General features: G+C 50.0%; 2 protein-coding genes across 3 annotated transcripts; both read left to right on the top strand.

Annotated features, from left to right (window-relative positions):
• The first annotated feature begins 401 nt into the window (after window positions 1-401).
• SRP72 (signal recognition particle 72) lies at window positions 402-15,036 on the top strand. Its single transcript, XM_075500545.1, has 19 exons — window positions 402-565; window positions 1,787-1,907; window positions 3,726-3,849; window positions 4,659-4,802; window positions 5,586-5,697; window positions 6,852-6,883; window positions 7,491-7,615; window positions 7,708-7,765; window positions 7,958-8,089; window positions 8,487-8,615; window positions 9,137-9,209; window positions 9,775-9,839; window positions 10,839-10,934; window positions 11,402-11,505; window positions 12,130-12,207; window positions 12,860-12,997; window positions 13,260-13,297; window positions 13,615-13,774; window positions 14,782-15,036. Exons 1-19 carry the CDS (start codon window positions 451-453, stop codon window positions 14,954-14,956), a joined length of 2,019 nt encoding a protein of 672 aa, XP_075356660.1. The 5' UTR covers window positions 402-450; the 3' UTR covers window positions 14,957-15,036.
• Window positions 15,037-16,577: 1,541 nt separating this feature from the next.
• Window positions 16,578-22,761, top strand: ARL9 (ARF like GTPase 9). Of its 2 annotated transcripts, none has more exons than XM_075500546.1 (4): window positions 16,578-16,776; window positions 17,264-17,432; window positions 20,268-20,443; window positions 21,569-22,761. In XM_075500546.1, exons 1-4 carry the CDS (start codon window positions 16,633-16,635, stop codon window positions 21,746-21,748), a joined length of 669 nt encoding a protein of 222 aa, XP_075356661.1. In that variant the 5' UTR covers window positions 16,578-16,632; the 3' UTR covers window positions 21,749-22,761. The 2 variants fall into 2 exon arrangements, with proteins under 2 accessions (XP_075356661.1, XP_075356662.1); XM_075500547.1 differs by lacking the exon at window positions 16,578-16,776 and adding an exon at window positions 18,569-18,643 and having other exon boundaries at window positions 17,294-17,432.
• The last annotated feature ends 970 nt before the right edge of the window (window positions 22,762-23,731 follow it).

Below are 23,731 nucleotides of genomic sequence, written 5' to 3'. Positions count from 1 at the left end.
TTCTTCTTTTTAGTTTATTCTGAGAGGGGGGAAAAGTTGGTTAAAATATTAACAACAACAAAAAAGTTCTTCCGTTAAAACATTGGAAGAGAGGTGGAGCCGAGTAATTCGGCGACAACCGGGATGCTACGGCTGCACGCAATTTTCTCATGAAATCGTTCTAAACTCGCAATGTGCGCGTTAAGGATAAGAAGTTTGAGCGTAACGAGGAAAATTTCAGCGCCCCAGCCCCGCAGGTGGACCCCCCGTGCCTTCTGTCAGGCGCCCTGGAGGGAGAAGGCGGGACGGCGGCGGCGTGAGGGGACCGGGGCGCCGGAAGAGCGGGAGGGGCGGCGGAGGGCGGGGCTCCGCCCGGCCCTTCGCGACGTGGCGGCCGGCGCGCGCGGCCTTTCCGCTTCCGGGGCAGCCGCCGGCCCCGCCCCGTGGCGTGCGTCTCCTCCCGGTTCCAAGATGGCGGCGGCGGCGGCGGCGGGCGGCGCGGGGGCCGCGGCGGCGCTGTGGAGCGAGGTGAACCGCTGCGGCCAGAACGGCGACTTCGCCCGCGCGCTCAAGTCCGTTAACAAGAGTGAGTGAGCGCGTGAGTGCCGCCATGTCGGCGCCGGGCCCTGCCGCGCCGCGGGGCCGCACGCCGCCGGGAGGAGGCTGCGTGCGGGCCGGGTGCGGGGCCGTTCCCGGCGTCCGTGTCGTCCCCCCCCGTCCCCGGCCTCATATCTCTCCCGGCCGGCGTCGCTGCCCGTGGTCTCTGCCCGGGCGGGCTTGGCCTCGCGCAGGGGCACGGCTGTGGGGGGGAACGGGGGGTTCCGTGTGTAGGCTTCCTACCGGGCCGCCGGAGCGAGGCTGCGGGCAAAGGGCGCCCAGCGGCGGTCCGGCACGCTGCCGGAGGTTTTACTGTGCTGGGGGAGAGGCAGAAGCGAGTGGTGGGGGAGCCGACGGGGCAGCCGCCTAGGCCCCGCTCCTGCACCGGGACCGTCGGTTGCTTCCGTTGCATCGCGTAGCCCTTGCTGCGGGCCAAGCCTTCAGAGTTACCCGCGGGTTTTCCTTCAGTTTTGATCGTGGGGGGAAGGAGGGTTTTCCCCCCGGGCGTTGGAGGAGCGCTGTTGTGCATACGGACCAACTGACTTGGCAGCGACAACTTGCTCGGGAGCGAGAGTCCACGTTGAGATGTGTTGTTTGGATAGTTTGGCATCCCAAATGGGATTGCAGTACAGGGCACGTTATGGCTAAAAGTCCTCTCTTTGCTGTTTGTAGGGGTAGGGGCTCATCTCCTGTCCTGGCAGATCCGAGAGCTGGGGTCACGTGAAAAAATCAAATACGAAAATCTGTTTCTCTCTCCTAGTTCTCCCTCACTGCCTTCCACTGGCAGAAAGTATTAGCATATAAAGTGACTACGTGCCTAGAGCCATACTGTTCTTCTATATCAAGTGTTTTTCTTCCTGTATATGCTTTACGTGGCACTGAGGTTTTGGCACTGTGTTCTCTGCCTGGAAGTGAAATGCCAAGGAAAGGTTTGTCCAGGTGTGTACGGCTCCTTTGGTGCAGCTCTGTCCCAGGCATGTTAGCGCAGCGGTCACTGTGGGTAGGTTCAGTATTTATACTGGATTCTTTTATCCTGACAGGATTTTTTTCATGATCTGAGCCAAAGCAAGCCATGCCAGGACCCTTTTACGTTGATGTGACTGCTCTCTACGATGGGTTTTTGCAACTGTAACAACATATGGCTCTTACAAAGCCTTAGTGTGTCTGATAATGAGTTAGATCGTTGTGTTGAAACTAGTTTCTCATCCAGTACTGCAGATCAGCAAAGACGATGTGACTGCACTTCAGTGTAAAGTAGTGTGTCTTATCCAGAACGGGAACTTCAAGGAAGCCCTCGGTGTAATCAACACCCACACTAAAGTGTTAACCAGGTGAGTTGTGTCTTGCTGTAATCTACAAAATATGAAACCGCAAGTCCTTGAGAAGCTGCTGCACCTTTGGTGGAGGGGATTAGTAGGCAGCAAAATAAAGAGCAGGATGTGCTCAGAGCTATTGGGATTGGGCTTCTCAGTGAAACACTGGTTTATTCTGGGTGTGAGAGGTGGTCTGGATGAGTTTGAGACAGTCTAATGTCTTGCTGTTACTGTTGAAGGGATTGTCCCTAATCTAGTTTTCAGCCACCTTCGTGAGCTGATTCTGCTTGTTGACGTGGTTGAGCACCACAGCTGGTACAAGGAAAGAGGACAGATCTCATGGGGAGTGAAAAGAGAAGGGAGAAGCCCTTGCCAGTGGCAGTGAGCTGTTAGCTTTGCTTGGTTCTCTCATCATACCGCTCCTTGGGGTTCCTTTTCTTTGCCAAACTGAAGGTACTGCTTCAGCTTTTGGGGTGGTCCAAGCCCTTTGTGCACGTTCTCAAAATCAGGACCTTGGAGACAACTTGTGTTTGAGAACAAGTCGAGGTTCCCATTTGTGTCATTAATCTCATTTTCTTCCTAATAAAGATGCTCTTTGTGCAACAACTAGGATGAAAATTGCTACCCAAGAACTGCCTGGCAGCAAAATTTTTGTATTTCAGATACTGCTCTTGTTAAGGAACTTCCCAGAAAAGTGTGTTGTAGTATCAGTGCGAAGAAACATACCCTCGTTTATGTTCACATCCGAATAAAACATAATTGTCTTATTGACAAATCCCTTCCTTCCTGGGATGGAAGGGGTTTAATTTAATTTTTTTTAGCTCATTTTTTTTAGTATATGGTGAGGAGGAGGAGTAATTTCTCTAAATTCAACTAGCTTCAGAGTTCTCCCTATAATTTCTTTAGCTTGGCTCTACTGTGTGTCTGTCGCTGCATCCTGCAGAGCAGGGAAAGAGGTGGTTCTTGTTCTGCCTTGAAGTCGTCCTGTCCTGCACTGAGGCTGGCCCACTGCTTTGCTTTAATTCTTAATGCCACTCGTTTGTTTTCAGACTCCCCTAATACTCAGCTGGACTGAGATAATTTTAAATAGACAGAGAAATAGCTGGTGACAAGTGGCACCAGTGATGAACTAAGGGAACCACTGATTCCCTTAGTTCCAATTTTCCTTTGGCTTAGGTGGTAACTCAGGGGTAGGTGGAACATAGCATTCAAGGCTCTGCTTGTTTGATAATGCACTTCCCTGCTGGCGTGAGCTTGCTTTGAAGCCAGTTTTATGTTAACATCAGCAAGTTTTGCTGCGCTGATATTTCAAAATAGGTTAATATTACCGTTGGCTTAGTATCAGACTATAAGAGGGACTGTGTTTTATACCATTTCCTTTCTCTCTCTGTGCGAGTCGATTGTCTTTGAAAGTTTGCAGTAACAATCTTTTGCCCTAATGGTATACCTTCTCCTTAAGAAGGAGTCACATAATGAAGTTTGGTATTGTTTTACCTTTAAGCATTTGATTCACATAATCAGTAGGAGGCCGGGGGCGGGGAGGAGAGGATTTGAAATGCCATGTGTCTGGAAACACCAGAAAAAGAAACCTCCTCTTTTAGGTGAAGTTTTGATATTCCTTCTCTGTTGAACACAAAGTAGGTTTAAGATATTTTCAGTGCTCAACAGATACATAATTCAGTAATCTGGGATCATGTGCTCACCTCTGGTGCTTGGCTCTTTGGGAATGTAGCAGTCTGACTAACTAGGGCTGCTTAAACAAGTGTGTTCAGGTGGGTGAATGCTGTTGAATGAAGACTGCAGTGCCTGCTCTCAGCCTTTGTCTTGTCCTTGCAGTGACATTATTGCCTTTGAGAAGGCCTACTGTGAATACAGGTTGAATCGTATTGAAAATGCTCTCAAGACCATTCAGAGTGCCAGTCAGCAGACAGACAAACTGAAGGAGCTTTATGGACAAGTGGTAATTACAAGCTTTTCTTCCTGGTGGGAGTTTCATATGCTGGATGCCTTGTCCCTCATCTGATGTGGGACAAGTATGGGGACAGAATTTCCTTCTCTGTCTTGAAGGTAAGGAGAGGTACAGTTCCCAACTGCTCCAACTTCTGTGGAGCTTCAGTCACCTGTTGCTGGAGGCAGAGTCGTCATCTTATTGCCACTGAACAAAAGCAATGCATTTGTGACTCCCTTTCCCTTCCTGGGTCTGGCCTGGTAGTAGCCATCTGGCTGAGGGGATGGAGGATGGAAGAGAGCTGATGAGATTTGTTTGGGGTTGAACCATCTGCTTGCGTTGGATACCTGTCCAGGAATGGTTTATGGGACCTGACATCTCGGGTGTTAGGAGCGAAGCAGAAAAGAAGTTGCATTTGTTTTCTGGTTTCTCCCTGGTTGATCAGAACAGTTTTGTGAAGAATTGGCTGTCTTCTCTCAGCTGCATGAAAGACCGATCATTTAATGGCTCTCTGAGAGGTGATCTAATCTGGAAAAAGGCTGTTTGAGGACAAAACTGTGTAAACTGCTGCTTTTAAAGAAGCTGTTTTACGAGTAAGAACTGTGCTGTTTGTGTGCAGGTATCTAGTGTCATTGCTTGAGTCCTTACAAATGTAATCTATAGAGTTTGCTCTTAAAGGTAGATGCAAATGTTAGTAATGTTCTGCTTAAAACATATGATGCTCTGCTGCTGCCAGTCCATGGGAAGGGAGGAAGGAGGCTGTAGTTACTAGTGTACACAGGGAAATACTGTTCTGAAGGCTAATTTCTTCCCCTTCTCAGTTGTACAGGCTGGAGCGTTACGACGATTGTCTGGCTGCATACAGGGATCTCATCCGCAACTCCCAGGATGAGTATGAGGAAGAGAGAAAAACCAACCTCTCTGCTGTTGTGGCAGCACAAAGCACATGGGAGAAGGTGATGCCAGTAAGTAAGTGTGTGTGTGTGTGTGTGTAAGAGTGAGAGCCAAGGAATAAACAATCTGGAAGCGTAGATATTTAACAGGATAGAAATGTGTTCCTGTCTCTTAATGACTTCTGAGTGTATTGAAGATCACCTAGTGGTTTCCCCTGTATGGAGGAATAAATGCTGTTATTGTTCATGAGTTGTACTTCATCTTTGGTCTCTAGGAGACTCGTATTAGTAGATGTCACAGCAGAGCAGGAAGTACATCTCTCTGAGCCTGCATTAGGCAGAACACCTGTGGTGACTAGCACTTTCCTCTGTCTCATTACCCTCTTGCCCAGGGTGAAGCTAACTGCCTGGATCACCCAGCCATGCTTGGGAATAATTTTGTTAATGAGCAGTGCAGATTGTAATGTTCTCATTTTTTTCTAAATCTTTGTACTTGGAGGTGTGCACAGCATGCTCAGCTTTCTGTTCAGCGCTGTGGATCCACTTTCTAGTTCTCTAGAGTAGCGGTTCTTACCTGCCTTCTTTCAGCAGCCTAAGTAGTCCCCAAGTTCAGGCTGGAGTTCCATTGCTGCCTTGTCAGTTGCCTCTGACTTTGTTGTGCAGTGTAAGGGAAGATCCTTTGCACTGTGACTTATTTGCCAGGTGTGTGCCCTTGGCAACATAAAATTGGCTCTAAATTTATTTTGCAAGGAATAGTTTCAGAGTTCATGAAAACTAACGTTTGTATCCGTTGCCTGTCAAATCTGTATAGATCAGTTGGTGTTTATGCAGTGTTACATTTGCTTTTCATGCTAGGAGGATTTGGGCCTTCGAGAAGCTACCTACGAGCTGTGTTATAACAGTGCATGTGCATTGATTGGGCAAGGAAAGTTGAATGAAGCAATGAAAAAACTACAGAAAGCAGAAGGTAAAAACATGGTGAAGCTTTGTATGATAGTAGTAGTTACTTGCTCTCTATAGACATGCTTAATCAGAGGGAAAGACGTTTTGAAAATTTAAAAACTGACCAACAGCAGGATTTGTTGTAAGGTTCCTGACAGAACTGGTGTTTTTGTAAAAGCATTCCTCTACAGCTCTTTTCCAGAGCCATGCGGCATGTACCATCTCCTGGCTCTCTTAGAGCCCCCGATCGGTGTTCAATGCCTTTGAGCAGTTTTTTGAAGTAGAAAGCAGACATGAGTATAATCTCTTCTCATAAGCATGAGATGTTTCATCTATTCTGACTCCTGGTTTTGTTAGTGTATGTATATATATAAATGTATACTATAAAAAATAAAAATACTTCATGGTCTGAATTAGGTATGAAATTAGTATAAGCCAATAAATGAGCTTTTTTTGCGGAGAGGATTTTTTTTCTATGGGGTGGAAGGGGGATTTTGTGTGTGTTTAAAAAAAAAAAAAAAAAAAAAGGCCGGGGGGAGAATTAGGAAGAATTAGTTTCTTTCTGACCTAATTGCTCTTGCAGATATATAGGTTAGTTCTGTCCTAATTTTGATGATAGAATAGCAGCACTCCTGTACAACTGATTTATTGAGCATGTGTAATTTGAACCTATGTGCTGTGATAGTAGTCCTTTGCAGAGCAAAACAAGTGATGTTCTGGTGAGATATATGAGCAAGTTAAGAAGTGACTGATATCTGTACTGAAAATTGATGGAATTGCTTCCCTGTAAAGGGTGGTGTAATCTGAATATTGCAGGCTTGCAGCACTTGACTCCCAAGATGGTGAGCAGTTGCAGCCGACTGATCCCTATGGAAAAGATCAGGAGCTAGGTTTAAGGAAATTTGTTCAGGAGAGAAAATGAGTGTGTGACTCTGCTCTCAGAAGGTAGCTTTGGGAGAGACAGTATCTCCTGTGCATTTGATACTTCTTCTGCATCATCTAGTCTTCTCCCTCATGCTCAGTCCCATCCATCATCAGACTTGTAGTCTCATGTGCCCTTGTAATGCTGCAGAAGTTTCAGGGACACATGAAAGAAGTTTATGTTCCCCCACACTTCTAGGCTGTTTTTTTCCCCTAAAGCCTTCTGAACTGTGTTCTTCAATTTGTTTTTCCTTCTAGAGCTGTGCCGCCAGTCGCTATCAGAAGACTCTGTAAGTTCTTGGTGGTGTTCTGGAAAGTGTTCGCTTTGCACCAGCGTGAACGCGGGTGCGGTCATAAAGTGTACTGCAGATAGCCAGAGGATTGCTAAAGCTGCTGTGCAGTATTACCCAGCAAGACTTGCCACTGCTGCTAGTACCTGCTTCTGAAGCTGGGGCAGCAATCGTGGTGGTTGCAGAAGTGTAGCTAAGACTGCAGACTGTTTGCTGCTGTGCTCCTTGCACAGCTGCCTATGCTGGTGCAGGTTGTCTGAAACCTCCCTGTGACCCACTCATGCTATGGATGAACGTGCTGAGTGGGTGGTGGGAAACGGGAATTTTGTAATCACTGTCATTGGTTCAAGAAGAGGGCCAGGTTCAGCACACAAGTTAAGGGTATCTTCAGATTCTTGCAAGAGCAGGTGAAGCTTTCTTTTCTCCTGGTTTAACCCAGATGTGCTTGTATTCGTGCTGTGGCTACAACCTTCACCTGTAGTGGCTGGGGTACTTTGCTGCTAATGCTGCCCAAGAGAGCTCATAGACATTTGCCAACAGAATGCTGAAGCCAGGGGAAGAGAAGTGAGTTGGCAGCTTTTTTCTTTTTGTCTTGGTTTTCCCTCAGGATGTGACAGAGGAAGACGTTGAGGCTGAACTGGCCATTATTCATGGTCAGATGGCTTATATCATGCAACTGCAGGGTCGTACAGAGGACGCTCTACAGCTCTACAATCAAATAATCAAGTTGAAGTAAGGGCTTTTCTAAAACAAACGCTCAGTCTTCTATCTGTAGGGAGACCACTGTTTAATAACAACGTGCTTTCTGCTTTTCTTATCTGCAGGCCAACAGATGTAGGACTGCTTGCTGTCATTGCAAATAACATCATCACAATTAACAAGGTATAGAATTACCTTGCTGCTTTCAGTGTGGCCCTTCCTGGTGATTACTCAGCCTGCTTCTCTGCTTCTGTGGAGAGAAGGGAGATAATCAGGAAAGACTTCTTCCTAAACAGTAGTTAAATCACAGACCCAGAGACCTTTTCTTCTTCAAGGAACGTAGTGAAATCTTCTCATGATGTCTGATTTCTCCAGGACCAAAATGTCTTTGACTCAAAGAAAAAGGTGAAGCTGACCAATGCAGAAGGTGTTGAGCATAAACTCTCCAAGAAACAGCTCCAGGCGATTGAATTCAACAAAGCTTTGCTGGCAATGTACACTAACCAGGTAGGGGAAACTGATCTGCAGTAAGTAGCTAGCAATTTAGCACTCTCCACCGGAGTTTCACTAGGCAAAAATGGATATGCAGCTGTTCTGTCAGAAGATAAGACCACTTGGTTTAGGCATATAAGTGAGGAGAAAAAAATAATCCCTAAAAGAATAGACAGCCTGTTGTGTAGGGTGTTGCTGTAGGGAGGATGATGTGGAGATGACTAAAGACAGAAGGTGTGTGGGGGGTTCTCATGCATCTGAAGTACTTCTAAGAGGACTTGTTCTTGGTTCTTTATACCCATTTCAGGGAAGCCATCACGAGCATCTCTTCTTAGATACAACTGGTATGTTAGCCCTGTGTTAGGTGCTTGCAGAGGTTGAGAAAAGTGTGTTCTCTCTTCCCACTCCTCAGGCAGATCAGTGCCGCAAGCTGTCGGCAAGCTTGCAGTCGCAGAGCCCTGAGCATCTGCTCCCTGTGCTTATCCAGGCAGCCCAACTGTGTCGCGAGAAGCAGCATGCAAAGGCCGTAGGGCTTCTGCAGGTAGGTTAAGAGAAAGTACTCCTTTGGCCAAGCTCCATTTAAACTTGTGCTTTGTGTTCTCGTGTGCTGTTTCCCTTAGCTTGTTTGGTCTCGTTTAAATTTCCACGGGTATCTGACTGTGCTTATTTTGGTTTGGTTTAATGCTGCTGGAAAGCGTTTACACCCAACTGAACGATACTGCTTTTAAAGGGAAATAGTTCCCTTGCACCTCTGATTTTTATGCTTAGGAAGCTGTAGTAGACTTCTTCTAGGGTAAGCAATGGGGTCTGCTGCTCTGCTTGCAAGCAGTTTGCAACAGCCTCCTTTTGGGAGGGGGTGAGTGGTCTGGGATGGAAATCTGAGAGGACGATGGGCCACTGGCACAGCTTGGGGCCCTCCTCTGCTGTGTGCTGAAGCCTGCCTGTGCTGGAAAGCTTCCTTTGGCTCTTGCCAGCTTGCTGTGACTGAGCATGAGATATGATTCACCAGAGCAGCAGCCTTGTGCCCACACACGTTGAATTGTTCTTTCCTCTGACTCTCAGGACTTTGCAGACCAGCACCCTGCCAATGCAGCTGAGATCAAGCTGACGATGGCCCAGCTAAAAATTGCTCAAGGTATCCAGTGTTCTCCTTTGTTGGGAAGTGTATGCACATGATAGTGGTACAGGGGGTGAGAAAAACAGGCTTTAGGGGGCAATCTTTGCTGCAGTCACTGCTGCATCAGGGGTGCAAAACAGAGATGCTTTCAGTCGGTTTTCTGTATAGATGGCTATGGCAGGATAGAGCTCATAGCTTAATGTCTGGATGTCCAGGCTCCACAGATCCCTGGCAGAATGCCCACAGTCTTTGTGAATAATAGGGCTGAATCTGTTCTGGGGCAGGAGGGTCTTGGGAGCAGCGTGGGGCTCCCTGATGCCACCATTCCTGTATACAGTCAGGCAGCACAGAGTTGCTCCTGGATAAGACCCTGCTTGCAAAACCTTGCTCCTGAACCCTTGCAGGATGTGGCAAGGGCACAAAGGTCCTTTGTGTGGAGGCCTGTCCTTTATTCCTGGAAACGGGGGAGGTATTCTGAGAAGGGGATCCTTATGTCCCCATTGTTTACCTTTGGTCGGAAGTTCACAGGCAGAGTGAAGTGTTACTGTGCCACTCAGAGCATGTTCCTCCCTGTCTCTTCTAGGCAGCGTCACCAAAGCCTGCATGATCCTGAGGAGCATAGAAGAACTGCAGCACAAGCCTGGTATGGTAAGCAAAACTCAGTCTGAACTGTGTGAGGTTTTTCCCTTGTAGCACAGCTTTGTACTGCCTGCTCCCTGTTGCCTCTTCCCTGTGGTTTTCACTTGACCTCAGTGTCTGCAGGGAATTTGAGCCCATCTTCCTTGTCTTGGACAAAGGTGGGATTATAACTTGCATCAGGTGGCCTGAACTTAGCCACAGAAGTCTCTGCCTGTCAGCAGAGATGCTTTCTGCCTATGTTCCCACTCTCTCGTAATCCCTCAAACCTGCGTGTTGCCTGGATTTACTTGCATAACATGACTGGAGCAGCTGCTTCCCTGGTATGTACTGTTGAGAAGTTTTTGAAGCAGCTTTAGGACAACAGGCATTAGGGAGAAAGTGCTATATGTTCCATCCCCACAGCATCACCCCGGTCTGCATGCATGTCCGCATCTGGTATTTGGAAAAGCTTGATGACCTTGAAAATGCTCAAGTGTACAGCGTAAGCATCTTGAGCAGCGGCTGACAGTTGTAGGTCTGTTCCAATCGCAAGTGTGAATGACCAAAGTAATTTATGGGGGCAGTCAGCAATACCAGCTCCTTGCCCTGGGTCACCTCTAGTTGTGACTGGGGTGTAGATAAGCAGGTGGTGTCTGTATCATCTCTTCAGTGCTGCTTTTTTTTTTCATGGCTCTTGGGATAGAAAATGGGGGAAGAAAAAGGGTTTCTAATGAAACTGTGCCCAGTGGCAAGCAAAGAAAGTGCCAAGACAAGAAGGTTCTTTCTGTGAATGCAGTCTTAAGCTTGTACCGTAGGAGAAAGGTTGGTGGGGACACTTCTTTGGGAGGGACCTGGGTAGGAAGGTCTCACCTGGGCATCCTGCCTGTTACCACAGCTGTTTTTTAGGGACAAGGCAGAAAGCTCACATTGAGTCTGCTTTTTAGGAAATCCCATCATTTAACTGCTGACTCTCTGGCTACAGACAGCTTTTGTGAGGATCTGCTATAAGCTGCTCTTGAATGTTTGCAGGTGTCTGCGTTGGTGACAATGTACAGTCATGAAGAGGACATTGACAGTGCAATTGAGGTCTTCACACAGGCTATCCAGTGGTATCAGCAATTCCAGGCAAGTCAGACCAGTTGAACTGATGTGCAAGGCTTTGTCCCAGTCTTTTCTAGCTGGTCCAACTCAGCTTTTCCCATTGATGGGCAGCCCCAGCAGCTCATCCAGTTGGGGTTTTGGAGACCTGTGAGCTCCTGTTTTGTGAGCGTTCATTTTATCACTGTCTCATTATTTTAGATGTATTGCAAATGGGGAGCAGCAGCTCCTGTCACATTAGGAGAGTGGGGGCAATGGGTGCCCAAATGTAGCAGTTGGGCCTTCTCCCTGATTAGAAAACATTGTGGAGCAGCAAGCTGCCTTGTCCCATGCAGTTCTGCCTCACATCCTAGAGTGCAAAGGTGGTCTACTTTCTGCATGACAGGGTGCTAACTTAGTTCTCCTTGGCCAGGTCTTGGGGGTATTAAAGCCAGCTAGAGCTGGGCTCCATGCTGCGGTAATGAGGAACTAATTATGGCTGCTGTGTCTTTCAGCCAAAGTCTCCTGTCCATTTGTCGCTGATAAGGGAAGCTGCCAACTTCAAACTAAAGCATGGTAGGAAGAAGGAAGCAATCAGCGACTTGGAGGAGCTCTGGAAGTGAGTTGGGTGGTTGCTGAACAGGAGGTCTCCACCCAGAGACCTCTGCAAGCTGTCTGGTGCCAGGCAGTGTCTGACAATGTTGGTTTAGTGGTAGCCCACCTTTAGAGTTGCTTTTGTACAGGGGCTCCAATGCAAAGCCGTATTTTGGAAGGAGTTGGGATCGTTAACTTGATCTATAGCTGATGTTCACTTGAAAACCTGGTTGACTTGTCCCAGAGGCCTCTTGTGTGCAGTGAAGGTTGCTTTGGGGACTGGGATGCATCATTTTTTCTAGTGCTGCATAAACCATGGATGTCTAGGTTTTAGTTTTCGTTATGCACTTAATGGAATTTTGTAGGGGGGACTGTTAACTTGCCTTTGCTACTGGGACCTGAGGGATTTTTGTCTTTCATTGCCTGCTTCATGATACTGTGGAGATGTCTGCACCTCCCTTTGTCCACACCAGTGATGTTTGGTGATGTGCTCTGGAGGAGACCACAGATTGACATGCCTGTCCCCACAGATAGCAGCTATGCTGCAGCAGCAAGCAGTGCATGGTGATACCAGTCTTTGGGTTGGGTGTGTACCTTGGTAACTTGGTCCACTTCTTTTTTTTTTTTTTTTTTTTCTCTCCCTATAAAGGCAAAACCCAAAAGATGTGCATACTCTGGCACAGCTCATCTCTGCCTACTCCCTGGTGGACCCTGAAAAAGCTAAAGTGTATCCTTTTGATAGTGGTATCAGAGCAAAGAAGGAGGCGTTTGAGTATTGCTCCCTTGGATTTCAGCTGTGTGGGGAATTCAGACCCACTCTCACCTGAAGAAAGGCAAGGAACATCTCCAGAACAGCTACATATCCAGGTCAAGTTGTCTGGAGCTACATTATTTCCCTAATTGGTTTGATTACTGCAGGATCCCGGGGCCCTTTTGTCTTTGGCCTCCTTCTCTCTGAGAATTGATAACTTAAAACTAGGTGGAACCACAAATAGGAGCTCCTCCATCTTTTCTGCTGGAATCTTAAACCTGCGGTAGTAATGCAGGACTGTGCCTGACAAAATATGGCTAAGCTCTCAGTGACCCAAAATATAAGGTTCACATACTGCTTTTGCCACCCTGAGCAGCTTTCAGAGGAAGTTGCTGCTTCTGTCCCCGTATCAAAGAAGGGAAAAATGAGGCAGACAATGATTAAGCAGCCCATCCCAGCTTGTGTAGGAAGCTGGTGAGAGAGTCGCAACTAGCCCCGTAGGCCTGTCTGGTGTCTGCATTGCTACAGGCCGAATTTGTTCAAGCTGAAGTTGCCCGTTGTTATCTGGACAAACCTGGGTGTTTATCTTTTGCTTGCCAGTTTGCATCCCTGAACTCTTCCCTTGCAGTCTTAGCAAACACTTGCCTTCCTCGGACACCATGTCACTGAAAGTAGATGTTGATGCGCTGGAGAACTCCCACGGAGCAACCTATGTTCGGAAGAAAGCTGGGAAGCTCACTGGAGACAACCAGCAGAAGGAGCAAGGGTAAAGAGGGCTGCTGTAGCTCTGGTGCAGTCATTCTTTGGGGTGGCACAAGAACCACACCTGGTGTGGTGGGGGCATTGCTGTAGAAGGCAGGCTGGTAGAAAGGGAGCCTGTTGTTTAACTGCAGGGAGCTTCACATAGCAGCAGACCAAGTTTTGAGAGAGATGGGAATGGTTTAGCTTCTTCCAGAGCTAGTTTTTAGTTGACTTGTCTGCTGTGTCCGTGCTGTGTCACAGTGGCTGTTTCCCTTCTTGCTTTTCAGACAAGGCGATGTGAAGAAGAAGAAGAAAAAAAAGAAGGGTAAGTTGCATTTCCTAGCTGTTGACATGGCACAGCTCCAGAGACCTTGCCAGATTGTTTCTTCAAATAGCCAGCCTTCAGCTCCGCAGGAGCAGGAGTCCTTTGCTGGGACTGGGTCCCTGTGGACCCAGATCTTCATGATAGCTTGTTTGGATGGGGTATTTTTCCACAAAAGTGAGAGCAACACCCTGCTAGGATGATGTGGGTTGCTGGGCTCTTTGCAATTCCTGACTGCTAACATCCCATGCGTATCCCTTGGTGATGCCTCTCTAGTGTGTTGACCCCAATCTCATTTTGTGGCACTGGATGTTCTGCAGGAAAGCTGCCTAAGAACTATGACCCCAAGGTGACTCCCGACCCTGAGCGGTGGCTTCCAATGCGAGAGCGTTCCTACTATCGTGGACGAAAGAAGGGCAAGAAGAAGGATCAGGTTGGCAAGGGGACTCAGGGTTCAACCACAGCTGGCTCCTCTGAACTGTAAGTACCCATTTTGCAGGGCTTGCTGTGGGGAATCACTCCGTCGCGGCTGGGAGGGCTGGGTTTGTGCTGCTTTTCTGTGGCTCTGTCACCATGCCAGCTGTGGGTAGCACAAGTGAAACTACTTTGCCACTTGAACCTTCTACCAGCTGCTGCTCCTGAAGATCCCTATAGGTCACTGAAAACCAAAATGACATGATAGGCATGCTTGAAGGTACCAAGGTGCAAATAAAATTCCCATAGTCTTTTAATGTGCTTAGCTTTGACGATGAGGTGAATTTTGCATGCTTTCTCTCAAGCTGTTTGCTTTCAAGTCTTTTGGTGGTTGGAGAACCATTAGCCATGATTTGGGAAAACACTGTACTTCCTTCTAAGTTGACACTGATTATTTGAGCTGGAATCAGGATTTACCATTGTGTATGAGGCCTGACAGCAAGATGGTGACTTACTACCATCTGAGAGAAGGAAGTACTTCTGAAATAATAGCAACGCAGGGAATTGCCAGTGCTGTCTGATAGTTTCTCTTTACACAGCTGTCTCAAAACAGAAGCATGAAAAGCCTTTTGTGGTACTGTTGGCTTGAGCAGTGTTTGCAAGGAGAGCTGGCACAAAGATGCCTTTGTGGTTAAGGAGAGAGGAAGGATGTTGGGTTTGCACTGCCTAAGCGTGGGGGCCTGAAAGGCTTCTTGTGTGTTGCATGAGCTGTCACATGCCTATTCAAAAGTTAGCCTTGCTTTTGTTGTTGAGGACTTACACTATCTAGTGAACATCAGTTAGAAGGCGATTGCCTGCCCTTTGAGACATGTTCCCGTCGTCCATCAGCCCTTCTATGTATTTTGAAGCTTATTTAAGATCTCCTTGCATGAGTACCCCCCCATACATAATGCTACCTAATGCTGTCTTACGGGGCAGCTGCTGTTTTTCGCTGTCAGCTTTCTGCAGTAGTGCCACATCTTGCAGGTGGTTGTGAACCCGTGTGGTATCTCTTTCTCTCGTCTTCCCTGCAGGGATGCCAGTAGGACTGCCAGCAGCCCACCTACCTCCCCTCGGCCCGGCAGCGCTGCAGCTGTATCGGCCACAAGTAACGTCATCCCCCCCAGGCACCAAAAACCCGCTGGTGCCCCGGCCACCAAGAAGAAACAGCAGCAGAAGAAGAAGAAAGGGGCTAAAGGAGGGTGGTAAAAAGCAGGATGTATAACCTCCTTCCCTCAGGAGGTGATGCTGGTTGCAGAATAAAGGTCAAAAGCAAGTGTTGGCGAAAGGCTCTTGGCATCTGGATCTCTGTCCTGTCTGTCAGTGGTCTGGGGGGAGATGGGCTGGTATAGGCACCGTGATGTGTCTGCTCACCAAGTTGCCTTCCTCACACTTGACCCCACTGTGACTTAGGGTGTTGCCATCAAACTCAAATGCAGCTCCTAAGAAGAAATTTGTCCATGTTGCCAAACATTTAAAAGATGTGGAATAATCAAGAACTTCTTGACATGTACATTATACTCCTCCTGCATATGTTAAGGTCTTAACAGATTTATCTGACAATGTCTCTGACTATGCGTGATGCAAGCCCTGTCTTCTATGTCTCATGCCAGTCAGTCTGACCACCAAACAGCACAAGCACAGAGGGTCTTGGAAAACAACATATGTGCTAGATTATACAGGAGAAGATAATCTCAAGGGGGAGAACAAGGCTGTTAGGAGAAAGCGTGGCGAGGTGTGTGGCAGCTGACTCTGTGTCCCCTTTTCTGCAAGCTAGCTGCCTTATTCTAGTGGGCTTGGCAAAACAAGAGTGAGCTAAAACAAAGTGGCTGGTTGTGGTGGTGGGCTGCGTTGAAGAGTGGAAGCTGAAGTGGAAGCTGGCGGGGGGAAGGAAGACATGTCTGCTCTCCCCAGGTACCCCCCAAGCATCTCCTGAAACTTCTGGTTTGGTCTGAAATGTAGCAAAAACATTTTTCCGTAAAGGGACTTCCAAGGGGTAGAAATAGCACCTCGGGTGTGAGAGAGTTGTCAGATGTCAGCCCAAAAGGCAAAGGCTTCTGCCTCTGAAAGAATTTAAAGCAAAGGCCTGAAGAGGTGGGGAGCAAGGGAAATGTTACTGTGGCTTAAACCTGCCCTGAGTCCTCATGGAGTAAAAAATCTACTAAGTAGAATCTGGTCTTTATTACCTTGACTGTACCCCGGGAGCATCTGGAAGGGGGCTGAATGTGTGTTGTGCTCTGGGTGAGAAGAAAGAAGAACGGTGTAGAGAAAACAGCTTTATGAATGGCTGGCAGAGTCACTTGCTGCCAAGTGAGTGCTGAATAGCAAGGATTGTTGTAAATGACTGGCCTGGGTGCTGTGCCGCCTCTTAGCCAGCAGCTGGTGACTACAGGAGAGAGCGTGCTATCCTGCGGCCATGGAGTTTCCGGAGGGTGATTTGGAGAGAGGAGATACTGGAGGAGAATGCAACTCTGTGTTCTCCTCCGGGCGTCTTCTCTGGTCAAACCTGGCTGAAACGCTGACCAGATGGAAGCGGCACTGCTGGAGCCCTGACCCGGCTGCCGGGACAGTGCCCTGACTGCTTCCCCCGGAGGTGGGTGCCCAGGTAGAAGCAAGCTGGGAACAAATCTCGTTGCGGCGGGGAGAGGGCGGCGGCAGCAGCTGTGGGGAAGGGCTGCCTTCCTCTAACAGCAAAAAGCCACCTGCGGCACGGTTCACTCTATTTTACTGAAACTAGTAAGTTCTCGGCCTGACCCTAAGCACGCAGCTGATGCGGAGGGAGCCGTGCACTGAGGGCTGCAGGGGGAGCTCTGTGCGCGTCCGGCCGTGCCTGCGTCCCTGCGGGCCGCCGGGCGCGGAGCGGAGCGGGCCGGTCCGGGGCGGCCATGGGCACCCGCCTGCGGCCCGCCGCGCTGTGGGGGGCGGCGCTGGCCTTGGCGGGCGGCGCGGCCTGGGCCTGGGCCTGGGCCCGCCTGCGGAGCCGGGCCGCGCCGCCCGCCGCCCGCCCTGCCGCAGCCGCCGCTGATCAGGTACCGGGGCCGGGTGGGGGCAGCGGGCGAGGCCGCTGGGTCGGGGAGCGCCGACGGGGCCGCCCGGGGCCGCTCGGCGGGGCTGCGCCGCCCCCGCCCGCCTCGCTGCCACCGGCCCCTCGGCCCCGCCGCCCCCCTGGCGCTCTCCGGCAGCGCGGCGGTGCCCTGGGCCGGGCCGGGCGGCGGGGCCCGAGGCCGCGGCGGGGCGGCCGGGCAGGCCGGGGCCGCTCTCTCCGCTTCCTCCCCAGCTGCGTGCTGTCTGGCCGGGCGCGCCGGGGCCGCGTCCCTGGCTTCCCGTCGCCCCGCCTGCGCTGCGGCCCTGTACTTGTGCCGCAGGAGCCCAGCAGGCACCTTCTCCCTCTTCACCGTCGAGTGGCTTTTGCTGTTCCCCCCAGGCCCCTTGTTGAGCCTCCTTTTTCCCCCAGCCCTGCTAAGCTTTGCACATGCCCTGGCTGCCTGGCTAAGCGTGCTGCCCCTCGTTTTGCAGGGGAAAGGGCACGGCAAGCAGATACTGGTGCTGGGCCTGGATGGGGCTGGGAAAACCAGCGTTCTCCACTCCCTGGCAACTAACCACGTCAAGCGTAGCGTGGCTCCCACCGAGGGCTTCAATGCCATCTGCGTCAACACTGAAGAGTCCCAGATGGAGTTCCTGGAGAGTAAGTGAACCTGTTTTAGTACGGAACATAAAATAAGTTCCTGTCCTAGGTCCTTGGTATCAGGCCTATATTTTAAAACCTCCATATTCCCTCGTGCCTGCTCTGATAATGTGAAGTTGTGATTATTTTCTCCTTGGGGATTCTGCTTTCCCACCCCACTTCTTGAACAAAACGATACACTGGTGTTAGAAGGGATCTGTGTGTGTTCAGCCCTGTCCTCCAGGGAGTTCTGCTCCCGGAGAGAGAAGGGTAACAAGACTGATTGCGTGAAACCAGCCCAAGCAGAGGTGTCCCCAGTAAGCCCTGTGCTGTAGTCTGTAGCCATTGTGTGTTGTACAGCTTCTCCTTGGTGCTCATGCCTGGCAAAGGGCAAAAGCAGAAGAGGAATAAATAGTAAGGTGAAAGAAAAGAGAAGCTTTGTACACTTCTTGTTCAAAAGCCTCATAAGTGATGTTTTCTTGTCTTTAATGGCTTTTGAATGTCTGTAGGTTTTTACTAAACTTTCTGTGCTGTCCTTAGCACTGATTTTTCAGTATTGTCTGTGCCTGCAGAGAGCATCTCCTGTGATGCTTTTGGGGTGTCACAGCTGTTCTAGGTGCGGCTAGCTGATGGGGAAGGTAGAGGCCCTGGAGTCAGGTCAGTCCCTGGTACAGGGGACTGACATCCTAGCCTCATCAGTGCCTGCCTTCTGTGGAGGCAGAGGCTGCCCTTTGCTTCCTGCTGTTTCTGCACTGTGCTGTACCAGTGCTCGACTGGCTCACTTGGCAGCTAGCCCATAGATGCCTCCGAACCTTTGTCAGCAGGCCTAAAGGAGTTGTGCTGTTCCCAGGTAAGTCTTTGGCATGTGAGGATGAGGCCGCTAAGGCAGAGTTTCATTCCCAGTCTACCGTAGGAGACTACTGTAGGAGTCTCTGCGGTGCCTTGGGGGAATCACCTCTCCAGAGATGCTTGTAGTCTGTGCCCCTCTCCTAGTAGGTATGAGACACCTGTGTCTCCTACTGGGAGGTGCTTTGTGTAGCTGAGCCCAGAGAAACCCACAATATCTCTGCTCCTGCCCGGTGATGGTCTGGGCCCAGCGCTGCGCACCCCACGGCAGAACCTGTTGTTTCTGAGTCGTCCTTCCCTCTCTGGTCCAGGTTGGTAGTGACTGAGATGTCATGGCTGTGATCTGACCCATGGGAAATGAAATGTCTCAGGCCAGTTTCAGCCAGGTAAATCCGTGCATGGCTCTCTAATCTGGTTACTTATCTAGTCTGTACCGTTGCCTAGCCCAGGGGTTAGCAGCCTATGCTGTGATCACGTGGCACAAGATGATCAGCAGGCAGCAGGGCAGACAGATAGAAAACCGTTCTATCTTTTTCTTTGTGCCATCATATAGATAAGTGGGTGGCATCTTGCCTCTGCAAGGGATAGGAGCTCCTGGCTTCTGCTGAGTTCCTTCTGGTTTGGGAAAAAAAATGTTCTCTGGGAAGTTGCTGACCCTTGGGCTATGCTATGCTATGCATGAATGCACTTAATGGAGGGAATGGTGGTGAGCCCCCAAAATGTCACAGTACAGAATCAGAGGCATCTGTCCCAAGCGTGACGTGTCAGTCAGAGCCCTTTGGCTCCTTTCTACAGTGGCAGACTCGCAGTTCTGCCTACGGGTACGCTGGGGCTCTTGAAGAAGAGTCAGGCGCGCCCTCCTGGGAGATGTTGCTTTGCTTTCTGCGTTCTTGAAACTACTGAATCGTTTTGACTTAAGTGAAAGCAAAATTGCTTTGAAACAGAGCAAACTCACTGAGGGCAGTAAAGATGGCTGACTAGCAAGTCAGTTTTGAAAAGAGCTCCCGTATAAGGCAGGAGACAATTACAGGGAACCCCAAATGTATTGCTTTGAAAACTTCCTACATTTGGGGGACTCACCCATACCTTTTGAGCACCTCAGTACGCTTGAGCAAGTGGTTCTGCAGTGTACCTAGGAGAAGACCTGGAGAACTGAAAACATCTGAAATACTTAATATACCGTTGCTACTCCTGCTCCTGTCAGACTCTGCAAACTACCGACCTCTTTTTGTCTCCAGATAGGAACAACAGTCTCGGGCAACTTATGCATATGGTTTCACCACAGAATTGTTATGAGACCTGTTTTTGAAGGTGGACAGCTTTCCTCTGTATGCAGCAGAGAAGGGGGCAGGGGTATCCTGTGCAAAGATTTCTCCCATCACCTAAGAATTGCCTGAAGAGTCTGCTGGGACTTGATTTTTCTCTCCTACTAAGCACCTCTGGTTATTGGCAGTATGAAAGCTGTGGGAGTTTTGAACTAGTCCCTAGTGTCATACAAATCTGATGAGAGCCCTCCCCACCTCAGAGCTAAATTTATTCTTTGGAAATTGTAGGCCTGCTTTGTCTTAAGATGAGATGGGCATGTGGAGATAAGTTATATAGGGACATTCTCACGTGGTGTTTATGGACACTGAACCTCTTTCAGCTCTCCCTACTAGCTTGAGAGCAAGAACCAACAAGGCAGAAAGCAACCATAAAGAAACTGGACCCAGAATCCTCTCAAAATAAGAGCTTAGAATGGAAAGATTTCCGCCCTCTCCCCGTCCCCCCCAAACATACATACGTATGTATGTTTCTATACATACATATGTAACATACACATATGCCTGCATGGGACTTGACTGGGGAAAATAAAGCTATTTCCAGTCTCCTATAGAGTAGCCTAAATACTTTGAGTTTTTGTGAACCCAAATACCTTGGGTTTTCAGCCCAGGGCCTGCTCTCTGCACCTCTGGGAGCAGCGCTGCTTGGATTACTTGGTGAATCTTGCACTGCTGTCTTCTCTTCCAGTCGGGGGCAGTGAATCTCTGCGTTCATACTGGAAGATGTACCTGCCCAATGTGCTGTTGCTAATCTATGTCGTGGACTCGGCTGATCATGCCCGACTGCCTGTGGCGAAACAGCTGCTTCATCAACTGATCCAGAACAACTCCACCCTGCCGGTGGTGGTTCTGGCCAACAAGCAGGTAAGAGTTCCTCGCTGCTGGCTGAGCTTGGGCTGGCAGCAGCTCTGAAAACAGCAACAAAGCCTTTCAAAGGAGGCTTCATGCCTTTAAGGAGGCCACATGGCTGGGAGCTGGGGGTCTTTCTGGGACACCTGTTGACCACAAAAGAAAATAATCTGGGGTTGAGTTTTGGATCTGCAAGATGCAGGTCCTGTGCTTGGAGACAGTGTAATCAGAGCTGTGGGTGGAAATAATGGTGGAAACGGCTGTAGAGCTGCAAGGTTTGGGAGCTGCAAGGGGACCACAGTTAGACCTGGAGTTAGGTTTCTGTTCCGAATGTCTGTCTAGAGGTACCACTTTACCTAGCAGCAGCCGAAAAGTGAAGCACTGTTGTTCGCCTTCAGATTGTCCGGTTGGTTGCTCCTGAGGCTGCTGCTGAAGCATGAGAGAAGAGCAGCTTTCCTCACAAGGCAGTGCTTTCTCCTAAGATCTTTGTGAAAGCGTCAATGACTGGTGCTGTACCTGGAATAGAATTGTGCCTGTGCTACGGTCAGATGACGGAACAGCCCAGGGTTTTTAAGCCTGGATTTTCTTTTACGAGGGCTGTGTGCTTGGTTTGCTCTACATTGTTACCTCCTAAATTTCTAGTAACTTAGGCATGTTGCCAGTGGCCCTTTGCGTTACTCTTGAACGCAAGCACAGGCTTTGGCTTCATCAAACACAAATGCTACTACTGATTCTCTGGGTCCCAGAGTCAGAAACACGGGTGGCTGAGAAAGTACGCAGGGAATGACTGTTGTACGTTTGCCCTGTTCTTGTAGCTCTGTGCGGGGCGCCTGGAGTCTTGGGCCAGCAAGACTTCTGTCTGCCTTGTACAGGTTGTCGTACATTGTTATCAGAAACACTGGAATTACTAGAAACAGAACTGTACCCTTATTTCTTTGGAAAGAAATTAGGTTAAGGATAAACATTTTTTTCCCCAAAGCATTTTAGGGCATGGGAACTTGATCTCGTGAAGGTACGTAAGAATGGTGCCCCCGGAGCCTTTGAGACCCTTCCCCTCCCTGGACAAAGGCAGTGGCTCAAAGCAGGAATGGTGCCGCCACCTCATGTAACTAACAGGCTTGTTTTGTTTTTGCGTATCAGGACCTCGAAGGTGCATATTGCATCACCGATATCCACGATGCTCTGGCACTGTCTGATATTGGGGACGAGAGGAAGATGTTCTTGATTGGTACCCACGTGGCAGAGGATGGCTCCGAGATCTCCTCCAGCGTGAAGGATGCCAAGGAGCTGATAGCGCAGCTGGTTTTGGAAACACAGTGACAGCTCTTTTCCTACGACGTGATATTTGCAGCTGAGAGAGACGAGGTGTTAGTGCGTGGTCAGTTTGCTGTGTGGGGACTGAAATGTATAGATACAGAAATGTACTTTTCCTTGTGGGTGTGGAATTCCTATGAAAATGATGTCTAGTTGGTAAGAAAATCTAATTTATAGTGGTTTGAAAATACATTTGAAAAGTAGTGTATTTTTTAGCGTATTTGTAGGGGAAAATTAGTCTCTCAGACAGCAGAGGTAAGGGGATATATAGCTTAGATGGGTTGAGATGGCTTCTTGCCAGGTGGGAATCAAGCCTTGACTTCAGTGGAACAAAGTTGTATCCAGTGAATTTAACCTGGCTTGCTGTCTCAGGCTTAAATTGAAATATGTTTACTTCACAGGTTTTGCAGAACCCTGTTAACAGTGTTGTTCTGTTAAAAATGAGACCTTGCTTCTTGAGAGTGTCAGAAGTATAAAGTGCTGTGACTGGTATTTTTGACAGTGACAATTTTGTTGTCACTATATCGGAACCGGCTTTTAAGGGAGCGGCAAATTGGTAATCTCTGGGAACTGGGCTGGTTGCTGCTTCTTTAGTGGATAAGAACAAGAAAACGAAAGCGATAAGACATTAAGTGTTTCTTTGCCTACAGGGGAAAAATAGCACTGTGATTTAAGATAGTGACTGAAACCATTTAAGTTAAATTGGCACCAAAGGTGGGAGACTCCTCCATCGGGCCGAGCGGCTTATTTTGGTTTAGCTCGGGTTGTCCTCGAGCAAGCACTCTTACGTGTGAAAAACCTGTTGTTTTTTGAAAGTGATTTCTGTTAGCACAGCAGATGAGGAAGATGAGTTGCTGATGAGTGTCACTCTCCCAGCGTCCTCGTAATTACACTCCAAGAATGTAATCCAGGATCCGGGCAGTTCTGTAAAGGACCTGTTTTGCAACCGCACCGATTGTATGAGGGTTTTCTAGTTTTGTGCTTTGGAACGGATGCGTAAAGCAGACAATTTTACCTAACCAGTGGTCCGGGCTTCATTTACCCCAGCAAGCAGCGCTGCGGGAGGCCCTCGAGGCCTTTCCTGCACAGCCACCTTGAAAACGGGTCTTCCCGCCTGTCGGTAGAGGCCGGTGCCCAGCCGGCCCGCCTCCGCAGGGGCCCCGCACATCTCCCCTGCCCACCGGGCTCTGGCGTCCGCCGGCAGCCGGGTTCCTTCTCCCCGGGCCCCGCCGGAGGGCCGGGCGCCGCAGAGCGGCGGGTTCCCTCTGCCGCGGGCCGGCGCGGCGGGGCCGTGGCCGTGGCCGCCGCCGTTGCCGTGGCGACGGGAGCGCGCGCCATGGCGGCGGCGGGGCCGCGCGGCGGTGGGTGGGGACGGGGCGGCGGGGACCTGCGGGGGTGCCGGGGCCTGCGGGGGTGCCGGGGCCTGCGGCCCTTGGCGGGGGCAGCCCCTCCCGCGCCGGCAGCGGCTCCCCCGTGCCCCGGCCCCTCGCCCAGCCGCGGCGGGGCTCGGCGGGCCGCCGGCGGGAGGGCTCCCGGGCACGGCACTGCACGGCACGGTACGGTACGGCTGGCAGGCGCCGGCAGGCCCCCGGCACCACAGCTGAGAGCGTCTGCCGGGGGAAGCGATGCCAGCTCGTTGCCGCCATCGGGGCATGTGGGTCCCTGAAATGGCGGCTGGTGTCACCACGGTGCCGGTGTCACCACGTCTCTGGTTTTCCTGTGTTCCCCCGTTTAAAACATGGCGGCTTGCTTCGTACTGCTACGGAGTCCCAGTTTAACACAGCCGCTACGCCCCCGAGGCTCTCAAAACATCCCCTTGGAGTTACTGAAGGCGATAATAAGGGGTAGCTACGCTGAGCCAGGTGGGAGCCCGCGGGTTAGCCGTGGCCGCTGGCGCTCGTCCCGTCCCAGGAGGAGGACGCTGTGAGGGGAGGTGGTGCTGGGGTGCTCCATCCTGCAGTCTCGGGGGCTGCCAGCACCCCCGGCGAG

The sequence above is a fragment of the Mycteria americana genome, chromosome 4 (genome assembly GCF_035582795.1).
Source record: "Mycteria americana isolate JAX WOST 10 ecotype Jacksonville Zoo and Gardens chromosome 4, USCA_MyAme_1.0, whole genome shotgun sequence".
NCBI classification, from domain to species: Eukaryota; Metazoa; Chordata; class Aves; order Ciconiiformes; family Ciconiidae; genus Mycteria; species Mycteria americana.
This window is presented reverse-complemented; position numbering and strand designations above follow the sequence as displayed.

Bases quoted from the DNA above. Each gene is read 5' to 3' on its own strand.
- SRP72 (XM_075500545.1), top strand. From the start codon at position 451: ATGGCGGCGGCGGCGGCGGCGGGCGGCGCGGGGGCCGCGGCGGCGCTG. The intron at 3,850-4,658 runs GTAATTACAAGC...TCCCCTTCTCAG, and splicing joins AGGAGCTTTATGGACAAGTG to TTGTACAGGCTGGAGCGTTA. The intron at 4,803-5,585 runs GTAAGTAAGTGT...TTTTCATGCTAG, and splicing joins CATGGGAGAAGGTGATGCCA to GAGGATTTGGGCCTTCGAGA.
- ARL9 (XM_075500546.1), top strand. From the start codon at position 16,633: ATGGGCACCCGCCTGCGGCCCGCCGCGCTGTGGGGGGCGGCGCTGGCC. The intron at 16,777-17,263 runs GTACCGGGGCCG...CTCGTTTTGCAG, and splicing joins CCGCAGCCGCCGCTGATCAG to GGGAAAGGGCACGGCAAGCA. The intron at 20,444-21,568 runs GTAAGAGTTCCT...TTTGCGTATCAG, and splicing joins TGGTTCTGGCCAACAAGCAG to GACCTCGAAGGTGCATATTG.